Source organism: Erpetoichthys calabaricus, chromosome 10, assembly GCF_900747795.2.
Source record: "Erpetoichthys calabaricus chromosome 10, fErpCal1.3, whole genome shotgun sequence".
Lineage (NCBI taxonomy): Eukaryota > Metazoa > Chordata > Cladistia > Polypteriformes > Polypteridae > Erpetoichthys > Erpetoichthys calabaricus.
Window position 1 is genome coordinate 52894977 of NC_041403.2, and position 20254 is coordinate 52915230.

A 20254-nucleotide genomic window follows, 5' to 3' on the forward strand; every position below is an offset into this window, starting at 1 on the left:
ACATAGGTAAATGGTATTGTTCAGAAACACACCACACATATTAAGTCCCAAAACAGTTAACTATTAAATGCCATGCCTGCTTAAAGAAAATAAGACTTAGTAAACGTAAACCATTATCAGGGAACAAAATATATAACAAAAATGTTGTATACATTATCTCATTTTATTTAAAATTTACTGGTACAAATGTCTGGATGTTCTAATTAAATAGGCAGGCAGTTTCAAGAACATTTTCATATTGAAACTCTCCAGGACATTCAAAAAATGTTCAAAACATGGAAAATACCTAAAAAGAATGTTCCCATAGGAATCACTGGCAATACACTTAACATTGCAAATGCTAATGAGGAATAGAAGATAATAATAATTCATTACATTATCAAGTTTATGATGTATGGCCTTATATTTCACATATTGCCACAAATTACAATGTACTATTCTAGTGGAAAAACTCAGGTGTGAATGTGATCAGTAGTGGGTGAGACTAAACACGTGCAATAAGCCAACTCTTGTCTGAAAGCCATACAAACTAAACCTATGAAGGTGAAAATGTTTCAACAAGTCATTATTCCTAGACAGAACCATACATTCTATATGCTTCATATATGCTCTAATGTCTAATCAGCAAGGTTACATAGAGAACATAATCATATCCATTGTTCAAATGCAGCAAGGGGTAAGGGGGGTAGCCTTAGCATCTAGCATAACTCCCTCAGTCAATGAATTAAAATAAATCACACTATTACATGAAATTATACTGTATTGCCACAAACCAAAAGAGAAATAATGTTCACTTATGTATTATTTCATAACAGTTTTGCCAGCTATTTATACACTTCTACTTAATATTCCTCTAATAATGCAAAGTTAGACTTAACAAGCATAATACAAATAATTCTCCAAGTTATAAAACTGTAAACATTTGCTAAATGAAGAATTTAAAAAGAGATTAGGGATTCCCACTTGCATCTTTCAAATATGGAAATTGTTCCCATGAAAATACAGAAAAGAATATAAGAAAATTATATATGTTGTGCTTAATCAATTTCTACTAACACAGTTTCAAAGCATGCCTCTCTCAAAAAACTAATACCTAAACACCTTTTTGTAACTCATGGGATGGCATGGACTAGCTTTTCGGAGCCTGTTAAGGTGATGCAGTTCCAGAAGCCATTGATGGAAGTTCATTCACAAAAGAAAAGCAGAGAATAAAATTTAATTCACAATAAGAAACAGACAAAAACTTTAGAATTCATGATTCCTTCATTTAAGTGGTTATACAGCTAATTAAATGCAATTTAAAAGTTAATCTATAAATACTAGAATTTAAACAGTTTCAAATTAACCATGATAGTCTAAACTCCTTCTCTAGAGTTGGTTTTCATCTTACACCCACTACTACCAGGATAAGCAATGGCTTCTGAAAACCCTGAATGGAACAGGCAGATATGAAAATGGATAATTTCCCATTTCTCAACTTAAAGTAAAAGATCAGGTTGTAAATAAAGTTAGGTAATTGTGTGCACACAGCTATATTAAAAAAATACATTAGTATAGGAAAAAATAAAACTTTGAGGTATAACATTCAAACAGGTCCAGAGTGCAGCTTCATTTTATACCTAACACAGCGGTCTCACATGCACGGACAGTGAGAATAACATTCATCTAATTGTGAGGAAAAGAATGCAGAATGGGAGCACCTTTAAAAACATTTCTGGCAGATTTATATTATGTGAAATAAAGCAAATTCCCTAAAGGCTATTCTTAAGCAATATATCTTTTGCTCATTCTCAATCATGAATCTGTGTGGATACGGGTTACGTAAGGGTTCTTAAATCAAGCAGTCGGTTTGAGCTGCAGAACTTACATTTGTAGGTCACAGTTCAGGCGCGACTTCACTTTTACAGGTACTCATCAACTGCAATAGTTAAAAATGGGACCTCTTGCAGGACTGCGATAATAGAATGAAGACAAATTCTTCAAGTTAAACAAAGTCTAAGACAAGTTAAACAATTCTTAATTTCTTTAGCTTCAACTTTTTTGTTTTACTTTACAGTTATATACATATGCCCTGGGTAGGACGTTAAAAACTGCATCCGGTCCTGCACGTGGTCCTCCAACTTGTAAAGAAAACTTGGGGGGATGGTGGCAAGATTGGCACTCCAACCACCGTAAAAGAAACTTCACACATCTCAAAATGACAGACAGAACTCCTTTCTGCTCTCCGTGGGATTACCTCTGCTGCAGCCATCCACAGAAAGGCTGCTTGCATTATGAAGGGGATGGGGGAAAAGGTCTTGGGAGCCTCAAACCCAGAAGAGTCAAAACTGACAGAGCGCCAATGGGGTCAGGCCTGTTGGGGATTGGAACTGGTGTGGTGCCGAGACATCACCCACTGCACAGCAGCACTCAGGTCCCAATTTGAGGCCGCCCATTCAGGCAGGACATAATGATCATCTTCCTCTGCTGTCATGAGGGAACTTCATAAACTCTGTAGATGGGTACACCTTTTATTGGTCTGGTCGCTCCGATAGTGGTCATACTCAGGAAGTAGCTGTTGATGTGGCGGATCGGCTCCTTCTGATGGTGTCCGATGTCACTCCTTTCAACAAGCATATTATGAGACTCACATTAAGGCACTCTCTGGGTGCCTTGTCTGTTTCAGTCTATGCTCTGACCGTGGTGTGTGAGGTCTTGGAGAGGGGGACATTTTATTAGCTGCTTCGCTCTGTGGTTGATGGGTGCCTGTTAGGGGACACTCCTATGGTCATGGGTGATTTCAATGCAATCACTGGCACTTACAGGGCTGGCTATGAGGATGAGGTTGGACCCCGTGGGTCAGGTGACCATGGTGAAAGTGGTTCCTTGACTTTGCAAAATATCAGGGACTGTGGATCGCTGGATCCTTGTTCTAGCTCCCTGAGCCATATCGTTGGACTTGGTACTCCAGTACTGGTGGTGCAATAAAGTAGACTAATCACATCCTCATGGGCAGATGCTGGGGACTCTTATAGAACTGCAGGGTCCACAGAAGTGCCCAGTTTGTGAATTTTGACCACAGACTTGTTGTTGCTCCTCTGAAGATCCAGCTTAAGTCCAGTAAGCTACCGCCTACTAGGAGAATGAGGCTGGACCTGGCCACACTCCAAGATCAGGGACTAATGCATTTGCACACAGTTTACTAATGTGATGTGGGCAGCCTTCCGTGACAAGACCTTAAAGGTTGCGGAGGGTTGTGTTGATGTTACCAGTGTGCCCAGAAGGAGGCGTTTCATCTTTTGCAGGGCAACCTGGGTATCATCAAAAGGAGTCGCCGCACAGGGCTTGATGGCAACTCCGGTCTGTACTGGGAAATGGGAAGAACAGCTGCAAGGGCTCTGAGGGCAGATGAGGAGGCATTTGTTAGAGGAATCTGTGAGCAGGTGACACCATCTATGGTCTATTGACCCACATACTGCTTACAGAGGGATCTAAGCATTATGCACATCCAAATCTGTTCCTCGGAGAGTTGCATTCAGGGCAGGTGATGGAACAGTCCTTATGGATGACGCTGCAATTGTGAACTGCTGGGCTGGCAACTTTGAACAACTATATAGGTTCAGCTCTTTTAGTCTTTCTTCATAATTCAACCCCTGTAGCCCTGGAATCAGTGTAGTCACTCTTCTCTGGACCTTTTCTAGTGCTGCTATGTCCTTTTTTGCAACCTGAAGACTAAAACTGCACACAGTACTCCAGATGAGGACTCACCAGTGCATTATAAAGCTTGAACATAACCTCCTTGGACTTGTACTCCACACATCTTTCTTAATGGCTTCTGAACACTGTCGGGAAGTTGATAGCTTAAGGAGTCCACTATGACTCCTAAATCCTTCTCATAAAGGTGTACTATTGATTTTCCGACCGCCCTTTGTGTATTCAAACATTAACATTTTTACTTCCTATGTGTAATACTTTACATTTACGGATATTAAATTTCACCTGCCACAAATCTGCCCAAGCCTGTATGCTATCCAAGTTCTTCTATAATGATATAAAAGATTCCAAATTATCCGATAATCCACCTATCTTGGTATAATCTGCAAACTTAACCAGCTTGTTACTTATATTCCTATCTGAATCATTTATATATATTAAAAATAGCAGCGGCCCTAGCACTGACCCCGAGGAACATCCCTCTTAACTTCAGCCAATTCTGATGAGGTTCCTTGCACCATCACCCTCTGCTTCCGGTGTCTGAGCCAATTCTGCACACCCATCTAAAAACACCCTCAACTCCTCCTACTTTTAGTTTAATGCCCAACCTCTCATGTGGCACCTTATCAAATGCTTTCTGAAAGTCAAGATAAATATCATATGCTCCACTTTAATCACATCCTTTTGTTGCCTCCTCATATTATTCCAGAATGTTAGTAAAACACAACCTCTCTCTTCTGAACCCATGCTGACTGTTAAGAATAACTCCTGTTCTTGCCAAGTGTTGCTCAGTCTTTAATCCTTAATCCCTTCCATTAATTTTCCTGTAATGCATGTTAAGATAACTGGCCTATAGTTGCTTGGATCTGCCCTGTCACCCTTTTTATATAATGGGATGATATTTGCCATTTTCCAGTCCTTCAGAATCTCTCAGTGACTTCTTAAAAATGTGTCAAGGGTTTACATATGTACTCACTAGCCTCCTTAAAAACAAGGGTAAATAATATCTGGTCCTGGTGATGTACTGCTCAGATTAAATAGGCTGAAATAAAATACTTCTCCCTCTACAATTTCCAGATCCCTCAGTACCTCCTTGGTAGTCCCATTTACAGTACCTCTGGGAGGTTATCTATTTGCTCACTTGTGAAGACTTCAGAGAAATGTAAGTTTAGGGCATCCGCTATTTCATTGTATCTTTTAATTCCCCTTTACTATTTCTGATGCACATCACCTCCGTCCTGACTGTTCTTTTACTACTAAAATACAGAAAGAATCTCTTAGGGTCTCCTCTCACTTTATCTGTAATATTCCCCTCCAACTGTCTTTTAGCCTCCCTGATATCCTTCTTAATGGTTGCTCTCATGTTCTCATATGCTCTACAATTCACTTTGCAGTCATTAATCTTATATGCCTTATAAAGCAGTTTTTTCCTTTGCAGCTTCTTTTTTAAAATCTTTATTAATCCACTGTGAAGATTTCTTTTTTATATCCTATTAATTCCAAATGTAAGTATGTATCTGTTGGCATTACATGTAAAACATTTTTAAACCTGTTCCACTACTCCTCGACTGTCTCCATACTTAAGACTTTGTCGCATCTGCTCAAAATTTACCCTACCAACGTTCAACTTAACAATTTTAGTCTTTGCATCTGCACTCTTACAAAATACTGAGAATTATAGTGACAATTTAGAACTGAGAATTTAGTTTATTATACCAGCAATTGATGCACATAAATCATTTTTTACTGCAAGCTTTATATCAATTAAGTATAGAAGACAAAAGGAAAATTATAGGAATCCAATTTGGTGCCATTATTGAAAAACTGCCGATCCTGGTAGATTGCAATTGAATCACCAAAAGCAAAACCAAGACCATGAGACAGATGGAATCTGTCTTGAAGCTCCACAGGTGTGTATGTGCAATCTTTTTGCTGTTTCAATGGTCATTAGATAGTTGAATAGGTACTAGCCTTTTGGATATGTGTCAGTGATTACTGCAGTGATTAAATAAAATAAAAAAAAAAAAAAAAACACAAAAGAAAATTATCTATGTCCAGATCTTTGAATCTTTGAACCAAAGTAGTACATTGGGCAGATCATACTGTTATTCTTACACTTATACCACCATTGCCCATCAGCCAGCAAGCAGCTCTGAGAATGCCCTTTTAATCAGCCAAAAAGATCTGAAAATATGGAATGAAAAATGCATTCAAGACATTGTTTATGGATTTTAGCAGTGCATTCAGTACAATAAAGCAACACCTAAACAAAACAGTTAAAGCTTTTTGTTAATCCATAACAGATATTAAGGTTTAACAATTTTATTGTCATTCACATTAACTGATGTTTAACTACATCATCACAAGGTACTGAGGAAATAAAATACTGATAAAACAGTAGAAGGAAAATATCAAATGCTAAATATATTCAGTGCTAATAACGGAGCTTAAATTGAAGTCAGATGTTCATTCTAAAAGGAAAAACACTATTCCAAGTTACAGTACTAAAATAAAAGGATAATTCAATAAGCATTCAATAAATATTTGGGAATAATTTTATTATGAATTGAAATTATGACTTTGCCCTGAATACAGTAAAGAATTATGCAAAGAATACTTTCTTTACACAAACTGATGGTTTCCAGTGCTGAATACAGTGATCCCTCGCTATATCGCGCTTAGTCTTTCGCGGCTTCACTCCATCGCGGATTTTAAATATAAGCATATGTGAATATATATTGCGGATTTTTCACTGCTTCGCGGATGTCTGCGGTCTACCGTACGTGTGCTTCCTCAGTTGATTTGCCCATTTGAATTCAAACAAGGGACGCTATTGGCGGATGGCTGAGAAGCTACCCAATCAGAGCACGCGGTTAAGTTCCTGTGTGCTGCTGATTGGCTCAGCGACGGAGTGCTGCATTAACCAGGAAGTCTAGTATCTATCTATCTATCTATCTATCTAATCTCACTCATTCAGCATTAAGATGCAAATGATTGCAGAAAAGGTAAAAGTTTTGGATATGTTGAAGGAAGGAAACAGCTACACCGCTGCAGGACACCATTACAGCAGAAATGAGTCCACGATTCTTTTTATTTAAAAAGGAGGAAAAGCATATAAGATCTACGGCCGCAGTGTCTTTTAACCAGGGCGCAAAATGAGTTGCAAGAGGACGTGATAAGGCAGTAGTCTGGATGGAATCTGCTTTAGGGATTTGGATTGAAGAGTGATGGAAGAAGAACAACGGCGGTGCTAAACAGTCGCATGAAGAGGCTCCTTTAGAAGAGCTGTAATGCTATCCTTTGTTGTGCAGTAAAATTAAACTCATTGTTATCGGACAAGTCGTCGTGTCATTGTTGGTGAGTAACCATAATTAATTATTTACGTACAGTACTTATTAGATGTACATAGTTTAGTGTCACTGTACACACATTTTACTGTATACAATTTTTCTTGCATTGTACGTATTTATTGATGGTGGCCTGTCTGTCGTAATGGCTGTAACATATGTGATATTGGAGACGCTCGATATCTTTAAAATAATATTTAGGGTTTACTGTATGTAAACTGTGTTTACATACATAATTTCAACGAATCTTACCTAATATCTAAGAGAATACAAAGGGTTTATGCTGTATAATTGTGCGTGAAATGTTTATAATAGTGTGGGAGAGTTTATAAGGGCTTAAAATATATAAATATAACCATATAAAGATATGGTTTCTACTTCGCGGATTTTCTGATTTCGCGGGTGGCTCTGGAACGCAACCCCCGCGATGGAGGAGGGATTACTGTAGTCTATTTTATAAAATGTTCCATTTGCTGATTTGGCAGAGTGAGGTGTCGTTTGGTTTTACCCATTACTGAAAACATACATATGTAAGATGACGTTTATATGCAACAATTGATCACAGTAGCAAGATCAGTCAATTATATTGACCAGACCAGACTGAACTATATACAGAACTTTTCCTGAAAGGATGATTCATATTCCTAATTATACTGTATGTTTAGCTTCTCTGCCATTTTAGCTATCTGACAAAACATAATCCTGTAATAAAGAACAAAAACAATATAAAGCATTTTTCATCTACAGTATACGGGTTCTTCCACTGTTAAGAAGCTCAAAGAATAATTAACAAGATTAAATGTTAATTTTACATGGGCCAAGGGTTTTTTCTGAAGAAGTACTATGTTCCCAATGCACTCAAACAGGAGAGACACCACAGACACCAAGTGCCTCACTGATCCAGCCCCTGCGGTCAAAACCCATGCCAGAATGTTAGCTATTTGTAGTTTTCCTCGCCACTAAAACACATACACATTTTTTTTATTGTTAATTTAAATTTTATTTACAGCTTAAGGGCTAATAGAAGAAGCTTGCTTTAAAAAAATTACAAATTAACCATTTAAATAAAATGGCAACTGCTGCAATGCACAAACAGCCATAAAGACTGGTACTCTGAAAGGCAAACATACTAGGAGTGAATTAATTCTCCTCTAGTAGCGACACAAAATAAATGGAAATACTCATTCATACCCCATAAAACAGCCTATAACTATTTATAAGATTTGTACTGAATACAACAATGCTCTTCAAAAACTGGAGTTAACCAGCAATTTCAGTTTTTTTGTGGCACAACCAATCTTTTCATGTGATTCAACTTTACCCACCCATGTACAGAAATCTGCTTTCTGTAAAATGAGAACTGTTACAATAAAAACAAAAAAAAGCCAATTTGCATTACTTATATACTTTATGAAATGACAGAAAGTTGAATGTTTAATATCCACATTGTTTCGTTAATAATGAAATATTTAATCAATTGAACAGCTATTTTTGATGGACAGTCAAAATTTCAAATTTAATGAACAGACATTTCACAGTCAGTTTGGACTAGGTCTTAAACATTACAGTAATTGTTATACAGTTTATTTAACAAGATGTGTGCAAATGTATTTAAATGTTATATGACATTTTACTTCACTGTTTACATATTTATGAAGTGAAAAAGCATCACCTCTTCCATTGATCAAATCAGTTTTGGAATATGATTTTACAGAATTAAGAAAACTTTAAAAAGCTCCCTTGGTATTCAGGATGAAACGTAACATAATGGCTCACTCTCATCTTACATTATATTTACACTGATAGTGTAGCCATTCAGCTCAACCTTGCTTGTCAATCAATATTTATGTAACTTGTTACAAAATATCATCAAGTAGTAGTACTTTGGTTACCCCCAAATTACTGTAGGCCACTTCTACAATGGCAATATTCTACAATATCTGTACCCATCAGTGCCCCAGTGCTCTTGAGAATTAACTTAATTCATGTATAATCCACTGCACTAATTCTTTTCATGATGTTTAAAACTTCAGTTGTCACTTCTTAAAACTGAAAGATGAAGTTCCTCCAGTCTTTCTTTGAAGCTTCCATTTCACAATCTTTTAGTTTTTTTTCGTAATATGGTAACAAAAACTGCACACAATATTCTAGATGACGCTTCAATAGTTTGCTTAAGTTCCAAGTTATTTCTTCATAAATATTGTATACTGTAGATGCATTTTTTACAATGTGTGTGTAATCACAAGACACGGATCAATACTCACTGCAATTTAAAAAAGGTAGACATATTTGGTGTTTTTTTTTTTTTTTTTTTTAAACCTTGTCTACTGTGCCCCAAATACTCCCATTTTAAAGCAGCAGTGAAGACAAGAGTTTATTTTAATTTATAGAAAGCCTTAACTTTAGAACACAAATTTGTGTGGCAAATGTATATATTTCATGTTTGTGAAGAAATAACTGACTTGAAAAATACTACATTTATCCTTTAATAACTCCACTTGATTTGTACTAAACACAGAATTTAACTAAAAGCCTGTTTAGCCTTCTTAATCTCTTCTACAAACTGCCTCAAAGTAGACATAGACTCACAAATTTCAGCATCATCCATGCTGTAACCATGTCTAATATTTTTACTACATGTAGCACTTTAAATTTCATTCAGTGAATTTTTTCAAAAGTCTGAATTCTGTCCACGTTTATCTGTAATAATTCGCTGATTCTACCGTATACACCAATTCTCCTAGCAGAACATTTATCAAGATTAATTTTATTAAATAAAAAGAGCAGCAGGCCAGTCAAAGATCCCTGAAACACAGCAGGTTTAGTCACCTAATTCATGAAAACATTCTGTACACAAAATCCATTTACTTTCAATGTTTGTGCAAGCTGTGCTCCCTTCTATATAAGTGAACATTGAACTCATACTTTTTAGTTTAATCACTAGCTTACCATTTGATAGCTTATCAAACATTTTCAAATTCAAGATATCCTATGCACTCTTCTAATCAAATGTCTTTACTGCTTCCTCAGAGAAGTCCAGAATATTGGTAAAACATGAACCCCCTGTCTAAGCCCATGCTGACTGGTCAGCAAGTACTTTACATGTACTGCTCAGAGTTTTCTTTAATGACTGTTTGCATTAATTTACCCATGATTCTGAATATATTCAAGCTTTCCAGTCTGATCGCTAGGAATGGCCCATTTCATTTTTTATATAATGGAAAAACATTTTCCCAGTATGCCACAAATATAAAAATTACAATTTGTGTTTATATATGCACTGAACAACAAATACAAGTCCTGGAAATTTATTTTAATGTTTATAAGCCTTGAAGCACTTAATTCTCTTCAATTTCCAACCTGATTAACAAAACTACAACTAATGGGAGTTATTAACTTCTTCACATGTGAAGATGTCAAAAACATGCGAACGGAAAACACTCTTTTCTCTTCCGAATATTTCATTTTGGCCATACAATCCCTTGTGCACTTCAACTTTAGTTCTCTTCCACTCCTTAAACACTAGAGAGAACCTAATAGTATCAACTTTTGCATCTCTCACAATATTCATATCCAATTGCCTTTTAACATTCCTAGTATCTTTTGCCACAGCTCTCGTGTGCTCTTAAGCCCTACAATTAGCACCAGGGTTAAATTACATGGCACACGTATTATAGAAGCATTTGCATTCAGAATTTCTTAGCTTCTTATTCATTCACAGCAGAGAGTTCATTTAAATGGCTTAATGCCTCAATTACAGAATACAATCCTACACTGTATATAAAACATGTTCATCCAAAAACAGTCATTTATAAATTGTCAATTTATAAAACATGCCAAATAAACAGGGTGGTCCTCCACCCATTCTTTTCTAATTAAATGTCAAAAACCTCAGTAGAGATGGGAATTTTGAGATTTTGATAAGAAGCAAGTGCAAGTTTCTACTTCCTTTTAAATTGTTTATTAATGCAGCTAGTTTATGAAAAATATCACTTCACACTTAAAGCTGGGCTAAACAATAATTATCTGATTGCCTTATTTAAAAAAAAAAAACAAAACACAAAAGACAATCATCCAGTACTACTTTGGAGAAGTAATTTTCACACTATTGGGGAAACAAATTTGTCAACTGGCAGCAGGGCACAACTGTCTAATTAGCAATAGGAATTACACTTCCAGTTAAAATACATGAAGCAAAAAATGCAACTTTATGGCACAATCAAGAACATTTGAAAAAGTTAAAAAATAAATTTAAAAAAAAAATCCTCTAGAAGTAGGGGTTGAATAGATGTGCTAACAAAATAAACTAAGTTTAAAACTTTTGTTCACAGAAATGTACTTTTTCTTTCTGCTTTCGCCTCCCTTCTCAATGCTCCACCACCTACACGTCTAACTTCCTTGATTGTTGATGACTTTGCTGCCTCTTTCATAAAAAGACACTCATAAAAAGACACTTATAAGTGGCCAATTTGCACCACCTCAGCCAGTTATTTTGCTTCTTTACTCACACAGTCCCAACACTCTCCACTTTCTCTCAACTCTGACACTGATGTGTCTAATGTCTTCTCAAGCTGCCCCGCTACCTGTTCTTTTAGATCTCAGCCCTTAACACCTCCTCTAGATTCTCTCTTCCACACACACACACACCTCAACACCTCACAAACACATTTCCCAATTTTTTTTTTTTTTTAATAAAACAATTTCGGATAACCTTAAATTAAAATCCGACTTCAAGAAGGGACATTTCACTGAGACGGCTCTATTGACCATTATCAAAACAATAAAGGTGGCTAGAGATTCCATTATGTCATTTGTTCTCACCTTTCTTGACTTTTGCATATCTTCCGTCTTTGATACAGTTCATCTTCAGAACTTCCTTGCCACCCTTCCCAAACTAGGCATCACTGGGAATGCTTTCCAAGTCCCATTTCTTGGCCAATTTTGTCAGTCATCACGGAGAAAAGAGGTGTCAGTGTTGTACCAGTTAAGCATTGCAGTGTCCCAAGAATCTGTTCTAGGCCCTTTCCTGTTCTAATTGTACACCTCCTCACTAAGTCTTATGTACCAAGGCTTCTCATGCAATGCCAATGATACCCAGCTGTACATGCTATTCCCTTCTGAGGACAACATGGGGTCTGCCAGAATCTCGGCCTGTCTCAGTAAAATCTACAACTGTATAAAGAAACAATCCGCAACTCATCAGTCATCATACCTGCCAGTCATTTGATTCAACACTTTCAAAATTTAACACTTCTGTAAAACTCTGCTTATCATCAGCACTGACGACATTTGTACGTAATCAGCTAAATTTTACAGATCACATTGTAGCAGTTTCCTCTTCATGAAAAGTTAATCGGTGCAACATCTGTAAGAAGATCAGATTGTACCTGACCTTCAGCTCAACATCTTACCCACACACAGGTCATGATGCACCTTAACTTCAGTAACTATACACTGGCAGGATACCAGCATGTACTCTTAGACCACCACAGATGCTCCAAAATGCAGCAGATGTCTCATTTTCAACCAGCCAAGAGAGGTGAATGTCACTCCACTGACTCCCTGCAGCAGCACACATCACATTCAAGTCATCGATACTGCTCTACAGATCACACTATGGTAAAGCAGATACTCATTTTTGGAGACTTTCATTATTTTCTATGCTCCTTCTTGCCCACTAAAGTCTGCAAATGAACAACATCTGGTGATACAATCTCCATGTGGCAACAAATTTCACTAGCCTCTTCGGTGTAGCCCCTTGCAGGTGGAATGAGCTGTCAACCTAAGTGTGTCGAAGAAACATTTGGAAACTTACCTGTTTGGCTTATGGTTTCTGCTAATAATTTATGAGGCTAGATCCTTTTTATAGTTATGGTAAGGCTAGTTTACCTTGTGCTGTAAATGGTTTAATGGTTGCTTGTTTTCAAACTCTAGAGAATTTTTCACTGGTTTACATTCATCTTTGCAATGTACAGTATGTCTCATAATCCCAGGTCCAAAACAGACCCCTAACTGATGTTAAATCGATAATATTGAACGCATTTGTAAGTCACTGCAGATAAAGACATCCGACAACAAATAAATGTAATTTTTTTCTTACAATCGGCAGAAAGTGAAATAATTATTTCTCTCTCTAGGGAGCTGTTAATTCAAATTTGTGAATGTTGATAGTAATTTGCTTGCCTTGTAATGCCAAAATGATACACTATAAAGCAAGTAGGGTAAAGAACCAATCTGATTATGTTGAACGGGTGACAGTATTACTATATTGGCATACATATCTGCAAATCATTTAAATTAACTAGAGCTATGCATTTAACATTAAAGTTTAAGGCCACTGTGATAAATTTCTATAAAAAGTTTAATTAACACATGGGAACTTTTCCTCTTGTGGATATAGATACACTGGCACTTATTTGACTCGATATTGTAGATTTACTTTAACTGCATTGTTTAATATTTATTTCACAGGATAAAAAAAAATTCCATAGGGAGACTGAGTGGTCCAAAAAATTTTAAAGGCAATGTCTACAAAAACTCCATAACTGCATTGACCCAGCCACTACTAATGAAATAAAGTTGCATTTCTCAGAGATAACAGAAATCAGCGATTATTGAACTTAACAGGAGAGCTGCAAATAAAATTGGTAAAGATACTTCGAATACAACAGCAAAGCCCAGCTATTGCATAAAAAAACAAAAGTTTAGGTTTACTGCTAATGCTACTGGACTCCAATTTGCAAAAGACCGAGAGAGATAGGAAAAGCACTATATGAAAGACATTTAAGAAAGGCACTGTTCGAAATTTTTTTCTTGAGCCTCTGAAATTTTAAATTCCCTTTTGGGGACAAAAAGCTTTATCTGTCTGTCTCAGTATTACCCCCAATCACACACGACTCTGTCCTGCATAATGAGACCTCTATTTTCTACCGTTTTGAAAGTCGTCTAATCGAGTTATGTTTGAACGTACTCAGGACTAAAAAAAGAAACAAGCGCAAAAGACATCGTGGCCCACTTAAAAAAAAAAAACTTTAATACGCAGATTAAAACTTGTTTAGCACAAACTTCACACGAACAATAACAGGCAGCTGCCACTGTCGACTTTCAGTTCTGACCTCCCCAAAAGGGCAAATAACGATGGCTAAGTTTACAAAAAATAAAAACGATTGTGTATGGGCATTGGACGGATCAACAAAATTGGACACTTGTCAACCTTCACGCCGAGACAACTTCTTCCTTAATGTCCGTTTAAACAAATCGAGTACTAGTCTCGGAGTAAGCTCGTGTTGTTTTCTGTTAGAAAGTTACAGAAAACTTAAAGGCAAAAGAGTCAGATTTAATGCATTTTCATTGCAATACTGTATAACGTACAAGTAAAATTTTGTTCCGAAAGAACTTTTGATAAGAATTAAAACATTTTAACCTTGTAGAAAAGCAACGTGGTTACCGGGAACCCACCCGATCCGTACAAATTGGTGTCTTTCCACCGAACGTCAACCTCCTACAAACTCGTAAAAACTACACTTACCTTCAGTCTCACAATACAACACGCCGTTAAAAACGTGGAGATCTAGAAAACTTAACGAACAGGTGGAAAAGTAAGCGATTTCCGCTGTGCGGCACTGTGCCCAGCGCTGGAGTAGTTGAGCTGGCCGGGATCGCCCCGCCACTCCGCCTCCGTCGCTTCGATGTACACCGCGCACACCCTTCCACGCACAGGGTAGCCGCTAAATACTTTTAAGGTGGTTCTAATCTGATTGATAACAAAGCAAGTGGCTGCAAAGAGAGAAAGACTGATTCTTATAACTTGATGAAAGTTTTCTATTTGCCTTTGCATGTAAACTTTCAAACTTCTATGTCTGTTTATTTGAATAACATTCCTAATTTAATTCAATTTGGAGGCCACCTAAAATTTCTAGCTTTACCATGTCTATGCGAATTGCAGTCGCCAGCTTGATTCCCGTTGAAAAAAGCCTGGAGTCAGAAACAGAGAACGGCCGCGCCTGCGTTGCTCGATCACACTGAAACACACTGAATGACAAAAAAGTAAACACCTGCGTGGTATCACTTAACAGTTCGTAGAGGGGATCACCTGTCTGAGTGCGGACGGTCCAGATTAACTGACCAATGGGAACTGTAGCATTCGCTCTTATTTACATATGAATGAGTCCATACATTTTCTTTAGTTTACTGAAAGAAAATGTTATTGGATGTTAATAAGAGAAATGAAGACCAAACGTTTGGTGAGCAAAAGAAACACCGAGAGAGCAAAGAAGATTCACTTGTTTAATGAGAAGCGTAAGTGGAGAACTTGGAAGTAGTTGGGGAGAAATATTGAAAATAATAAAACAGGTTTGTGGAAGAAAATGAGATTAAGGGTGTATGGTAAATATCCATCCATCCATTATCCAGCCCGCTATATCCTAACACAGGGGTCTGCTGGAGCCAATCCCAGCCAACACAGGGCACGAACAAATCCCTGGGCAGGGTACCAGCCCACCACAGGGCACACACGCACACTAAGAACACACTAGGGGTAATTTAGGATTGCCAATGCACCTAACCTGCATGTCTTTGGACTGCGGGAGGAAACCAGGGCACCCTGTGGAAACCCACGCAGACATGAGGAGAACCCGGGAAGCGAACCCAGGTCTCCTAACTGCGAGGAAGCAGTGCTACCACTGTGCCACCCAATCATAGAAGTATTGGACACAAAAGTGGTTGTAATGTATGGAATAGGAGAAAAATAATGGGAGAGTTAAAGTGAAAGCAGTGACTAAATTATCAAATAAAAATTTCAAAAGAAGAATATTGAAAAAAAAAAAGTTAATAATTATGTAATGAAATCCAATCCATCCATTATTTAAACTCACGTGTCTAGAGCAGAGTCACAGCAGCCTAGCTCACTGGAGAGTGAACAAATCAAGGACCAGTTTAGCATCCTCAGTCCACTTAACCTGCATGTCTTTGGACTTTTGGGAGTAGGGCACCAAAAGGAAACCCATGCAGAAACAAGGATAGCAAACAGTAATCTCTCTACAGGAAGCAGCCAGGACTTGAACCCTTGTCTTCTTGTTGCAAGGCAGCAGCACTACCACTGCACTCATGTAATGAGATATTTATGGTGTAACAAATAAGAAGAGTGGAAACAATCAAAAAATAGACATACAAATTCCACATAGATAGTGACAAGAACAGATTTTGATTCCAGAACACTGGGGCTGCGAGTTATTAGCAGCACTAACCACCACTCTAGAATAAAACATTCCTCTTTATTATAACCAGATACATTTACAAAGTACTAATTTGCAAAATTAAGGTTAGGAAACAGACATTCACATTAATCTTTAATAAAGATTCAATAATTTTAGGGGATTTAATGTCTAAATCTTATTATTCATTCATCCTTACTTCATTTGCTGAATCCACTTCTTCCAATTCAGTGTCATGATGAGGAAGAAAACTAGTTTGGCAGTATCGTGCATATTGTATGTGGTGAAAAATAATAAATTATTTATTGTTATCCTTGATTTAAAATGGTCTATATACAACATTTGTACACGTTTTATTTGTGCTTTTTTCACATATTTTTATATATCTTAAATTACAAAACACTGTATCTTAGCTGTAAAAGTAACATGCCTCGTTTATCTTGGGAATGCCTATGCTGAGACACTGGAATGAAAACTCCATTCAACAGCTAAAAATCAGATCTAAGTGGAACAGTGCTGATCCATCCTTGCCATGGTACACGGCTCAGTCCTTTACCCTTACACAAATAACTGAGGGGTTGTGAGAATTGGCCAAATGTGCTTTGTAGATCTGCAACAAGCTTATAACTGTGAACCATGCAGCATCTTCTGGAAGGTGTTTTAAGTATATTGTTTACATATTACTGTGGTACAACATTTACACTCTCTCTCTCTGTTTTACACTAAATCTCCAATGATCACCAATGGTCCAATAAACTGAAAGAATTAATCCAGTGGCAGACCTCTATCTTCAAGTAAATCACATGACAGAAAATCTTGCAGCAGTTATGGACAACTCCCAGTTATTTAAGGTCATTGTATGTACCGAATGAATCATTATGGCTAACCCTCTTTGGCCTTTTATCCCCTTGATTCTGCCCAATTCTGTATAGTAATCATTTTGGGCTCTGCCTATTATATTAATGTACATTAACACAAATAACACAAATAATGGCATTAACACAAATAACTTTACCATTTTAAGCTACCATAACTCTCTGATTCAGCTTTGCTTTGCGAAGACCTTAAATGAGGCTTTGCTAAAAATGTGTTAACCAGTAAGTCCTTTTACATTAACAATCTTATCAGTTATAAGAAAGTCACCTATTTTACACTAAGCGAAACGTGGCCCAGCTCAGATGGTGCGGCAGCATTAACTGAAGCAGCTCCTCTGAATTACAGCTTTGCTCATTCAGTTCGCCAAGGCAAAAAAGATGACAATTTAGTGAGTATTTACTCAAGCCAATTAAACTGTAAAGATGCTGTGTTTGGTACCTTCACGTCTTTTGAGTATATTGCCATTGTTTTTCAAGGAGTGTCCCAGTCTCTCGTATTGACCATTCATAAACCCCCTAAATATAATGTGTCTTTTATTCTCTGACTTAGTATCTATAATAATAACTATCTATGACAAGTTCCTAATTGTAGGCAATTTTAAATTTCATGTGGATAACCAGTGTGACCAGAAAGCAAGCGAATTCATGAACTTACTGAACTCCTTTGATCTCATGCCCCCGAAAAACTACTAGTGGAACTAATTTTAGACTTTTGCTATATTTTTCAAACACAAAATAAATGATATTAGAAATAATAGAGTACATCCACCCCCAAAGTTTTTTTCTGATTGAATCCCAGCATTCCATTTTAAGCAAGTTCAATTCTTTCACTGGAGCAGATGTACCCAGACTACATAAAATAATTTCTCAGTTGAAACCCTCAACCTGCGTCCTTGACCTAGTACCAACAGGCTTTTTCAAAGAAGTCTCTGCTGTGCTAATTGATTATGTACTTGGCATTGTGAACTTATCATTAGATATGGGGGTCTTCCCTGACTGTCTTAAAATGTCAGTTAATAAACCCCTGCTCAAGAAAAATATCCTCGACTGCTCTGTTTTTGACAACTTTAGACCAACTTCTTCTTTAATATTATTGCCTAATCTTATCTGTTTTTTGTTTCATATAACTGTCTTTTTACTGTCTTGTAAAGCACTTTTAGCTACATTATTTATATGAAAATGTGCTATATAAATAAATGTTGTTGCTGTTGTTGTATTTCCATATTATGTGTAGCCCTCAAATGGTGGTCTTGTAGCTTTCTTTCACAAGATCTTCTCAAGTGGGCTTAATGCTCATTAATTATGGAACAGATTCTTGTGGAACAGTTCTTGCACCATAGAAAGGGGAGCTCAAGTGTTGCTTCTGTTTTATTTGTGGTCATTGATTTAGAGCATTCTATTCTCTCAGTAAATTACAGTGTTTTTGGTTTAGTTGTATTTAGCCATTTTTCTGTTTTTACACAAATTTGGAGTCTTACTGTTAGGACTCTCTTTTGATTTACTGTTCTAATTTTGTGTAGTCCTCCTATTTTCTGATATTTTTTTGGTTACTTTTAGTTTTCAGTTTTCCTCACTTTAATTTTTAGAGGTGTTTATTCATGTCTTGTAGAGTATTTAGTGTTTATTATGTTTTCTTTTTCTGTTTTTGCTATCTGTTTTTTTTCTCATAGTTTTGTTAGCTAATTTAGAATTTGTTCTATGAGCTTTATAGAGTTAGTTATTTGTGATTGGGGTTATTTGTGATTATTACCAGATTATTTTATTAGTGCATTGATTTAGTGTTAATTAAATTATTATTATTAGTGCTTGTGTTTACTCTCATTCTAATATATGGTCATTTTGCTAATTGAGACACACTGAAATGTTCCTGATTAGGTATGAAACAATTAAGTTCCACCATTTATGTGTGTCTGATGTTATGATCAGCTGGTAGCAGTAACTCCCAAAACCCATTACTAATTAAGAATTAATAATTTACAGAACTTTTATTTAATTAAGAAACACTTCTAAGGAATATATTATGAAAAACTAAAAAAAAACAAAAAATAAACTAGAAATATGAAACTGACAAGAGAAAACAGAAAGAAAGCTAAAGGGACAACTCAAAATCAAGGACTTAAACACTGATAAATAAAAATATGAAAAACCTAATCCAATAGCACAAAAATGGAGAGGAAGCCCAAAATGTTGGGTAGGAAAACAAGTAAACAGTAGTAAATAAGAAAATTTGTAATACATATTATTTGTCATAAAACTTAAATGAATAAACTCTGTAACAAGGATAACAAATTTTCTAATTTCTTTTTACAATTTGCTAATTACAACAAAAATATTTAATGTGTGTGTTTAATTTTAGTGTTTTAATTTAGGTTTCTTTTAGATGTCTCTCTATTATATAAAAAAAAACTTGGGACGAGACGAGACCTGTTCAGGGAGATGAGACGTGACCTTCTCAGAAAGACACTTTCACGTACCACGAGACTAGACTTTGAGCCAAGAGATTTAACCACGCCTGGGGCTGGAAAAAGACAAAGAGTAGATGACAAAGAAGAACGTTGTAAAGAATTCAAAAAAGTTGGTGCGATACACATGCAGAGCAGGTTAGAGATAATGGAAGTAGGAAAATTCAAAAGTCTCAATAAAAATGATAGTAAAGCTTGCATCAGCGCAAACAAAAGGAAAATATTACTCTGTGAAATTTCACAACGGCACGTAGTGCAGGCACGTGGTGGGGTTTAGCGAAGAAAGCAAGGGTTGAAGCCCCCTAGTTGCTTTAAAGTAAATAATCTGTGTGCCCAGATCTTATAAGGGAAAGCCCACATTGTCTTTATTGTGTGATCAAAATGTTATATAACTAGAATAGCAACCAGGTGCAAATGAGTGCATTAGATCGTAAGGACCAATAATTCATGTTTTTCAAGAGAAATAAAATACGGGACAGATAAGTGTGATTTAAAATAGTGTTGGATTCTGGAGATATGCAAATGTAAAGGAAAAAGCAAGAACATGTATTATTAGAATGTACATGTTTAAAATCTGAGATATTAATCAGCATGTTAGGTGTGTCCAACTCCAGTCCTAAAGGGCTACAGAATTTCATTCTAACCCTTTTCTTAATTACTGACCA

General features: G+C 36.5%; 1 protein-coding gene across 4 annotated transcripts in view; it reads right to left on the reverse strand.

The window, feature by feature from the left end:
• LOC114659023 (acyl-coenzyme A thioesterase 11-like) overlaps positions 1-15076 on the reverse strand; it is a 62317-nt gene extending 47241 nt beyond the window's left edge. For 2 of the 4 annotated variants that reach the window (XR_003717495.2, XM_028811213.2), the window contains exon 1: positions 14966-15076. Coding sequence is in view for 1 of the 4 variants with exons in the window: in XM_028811213.2 (XP_028667046.1) it covers positions 14966-14968 (3 nt within the window). In the remaining 3 variants the exon portion in view is untranslated. Of the gene's footprint in view, positions 1-14463; positions 14736-14965 lie in introns of those variants that run through there. The other 2 variants (XR_003717497.2, XR_007936115.1) reach the window with 2 other exon arrangements.
• Positions 15077-20254: the final 5178 nt, after the last annotated feature.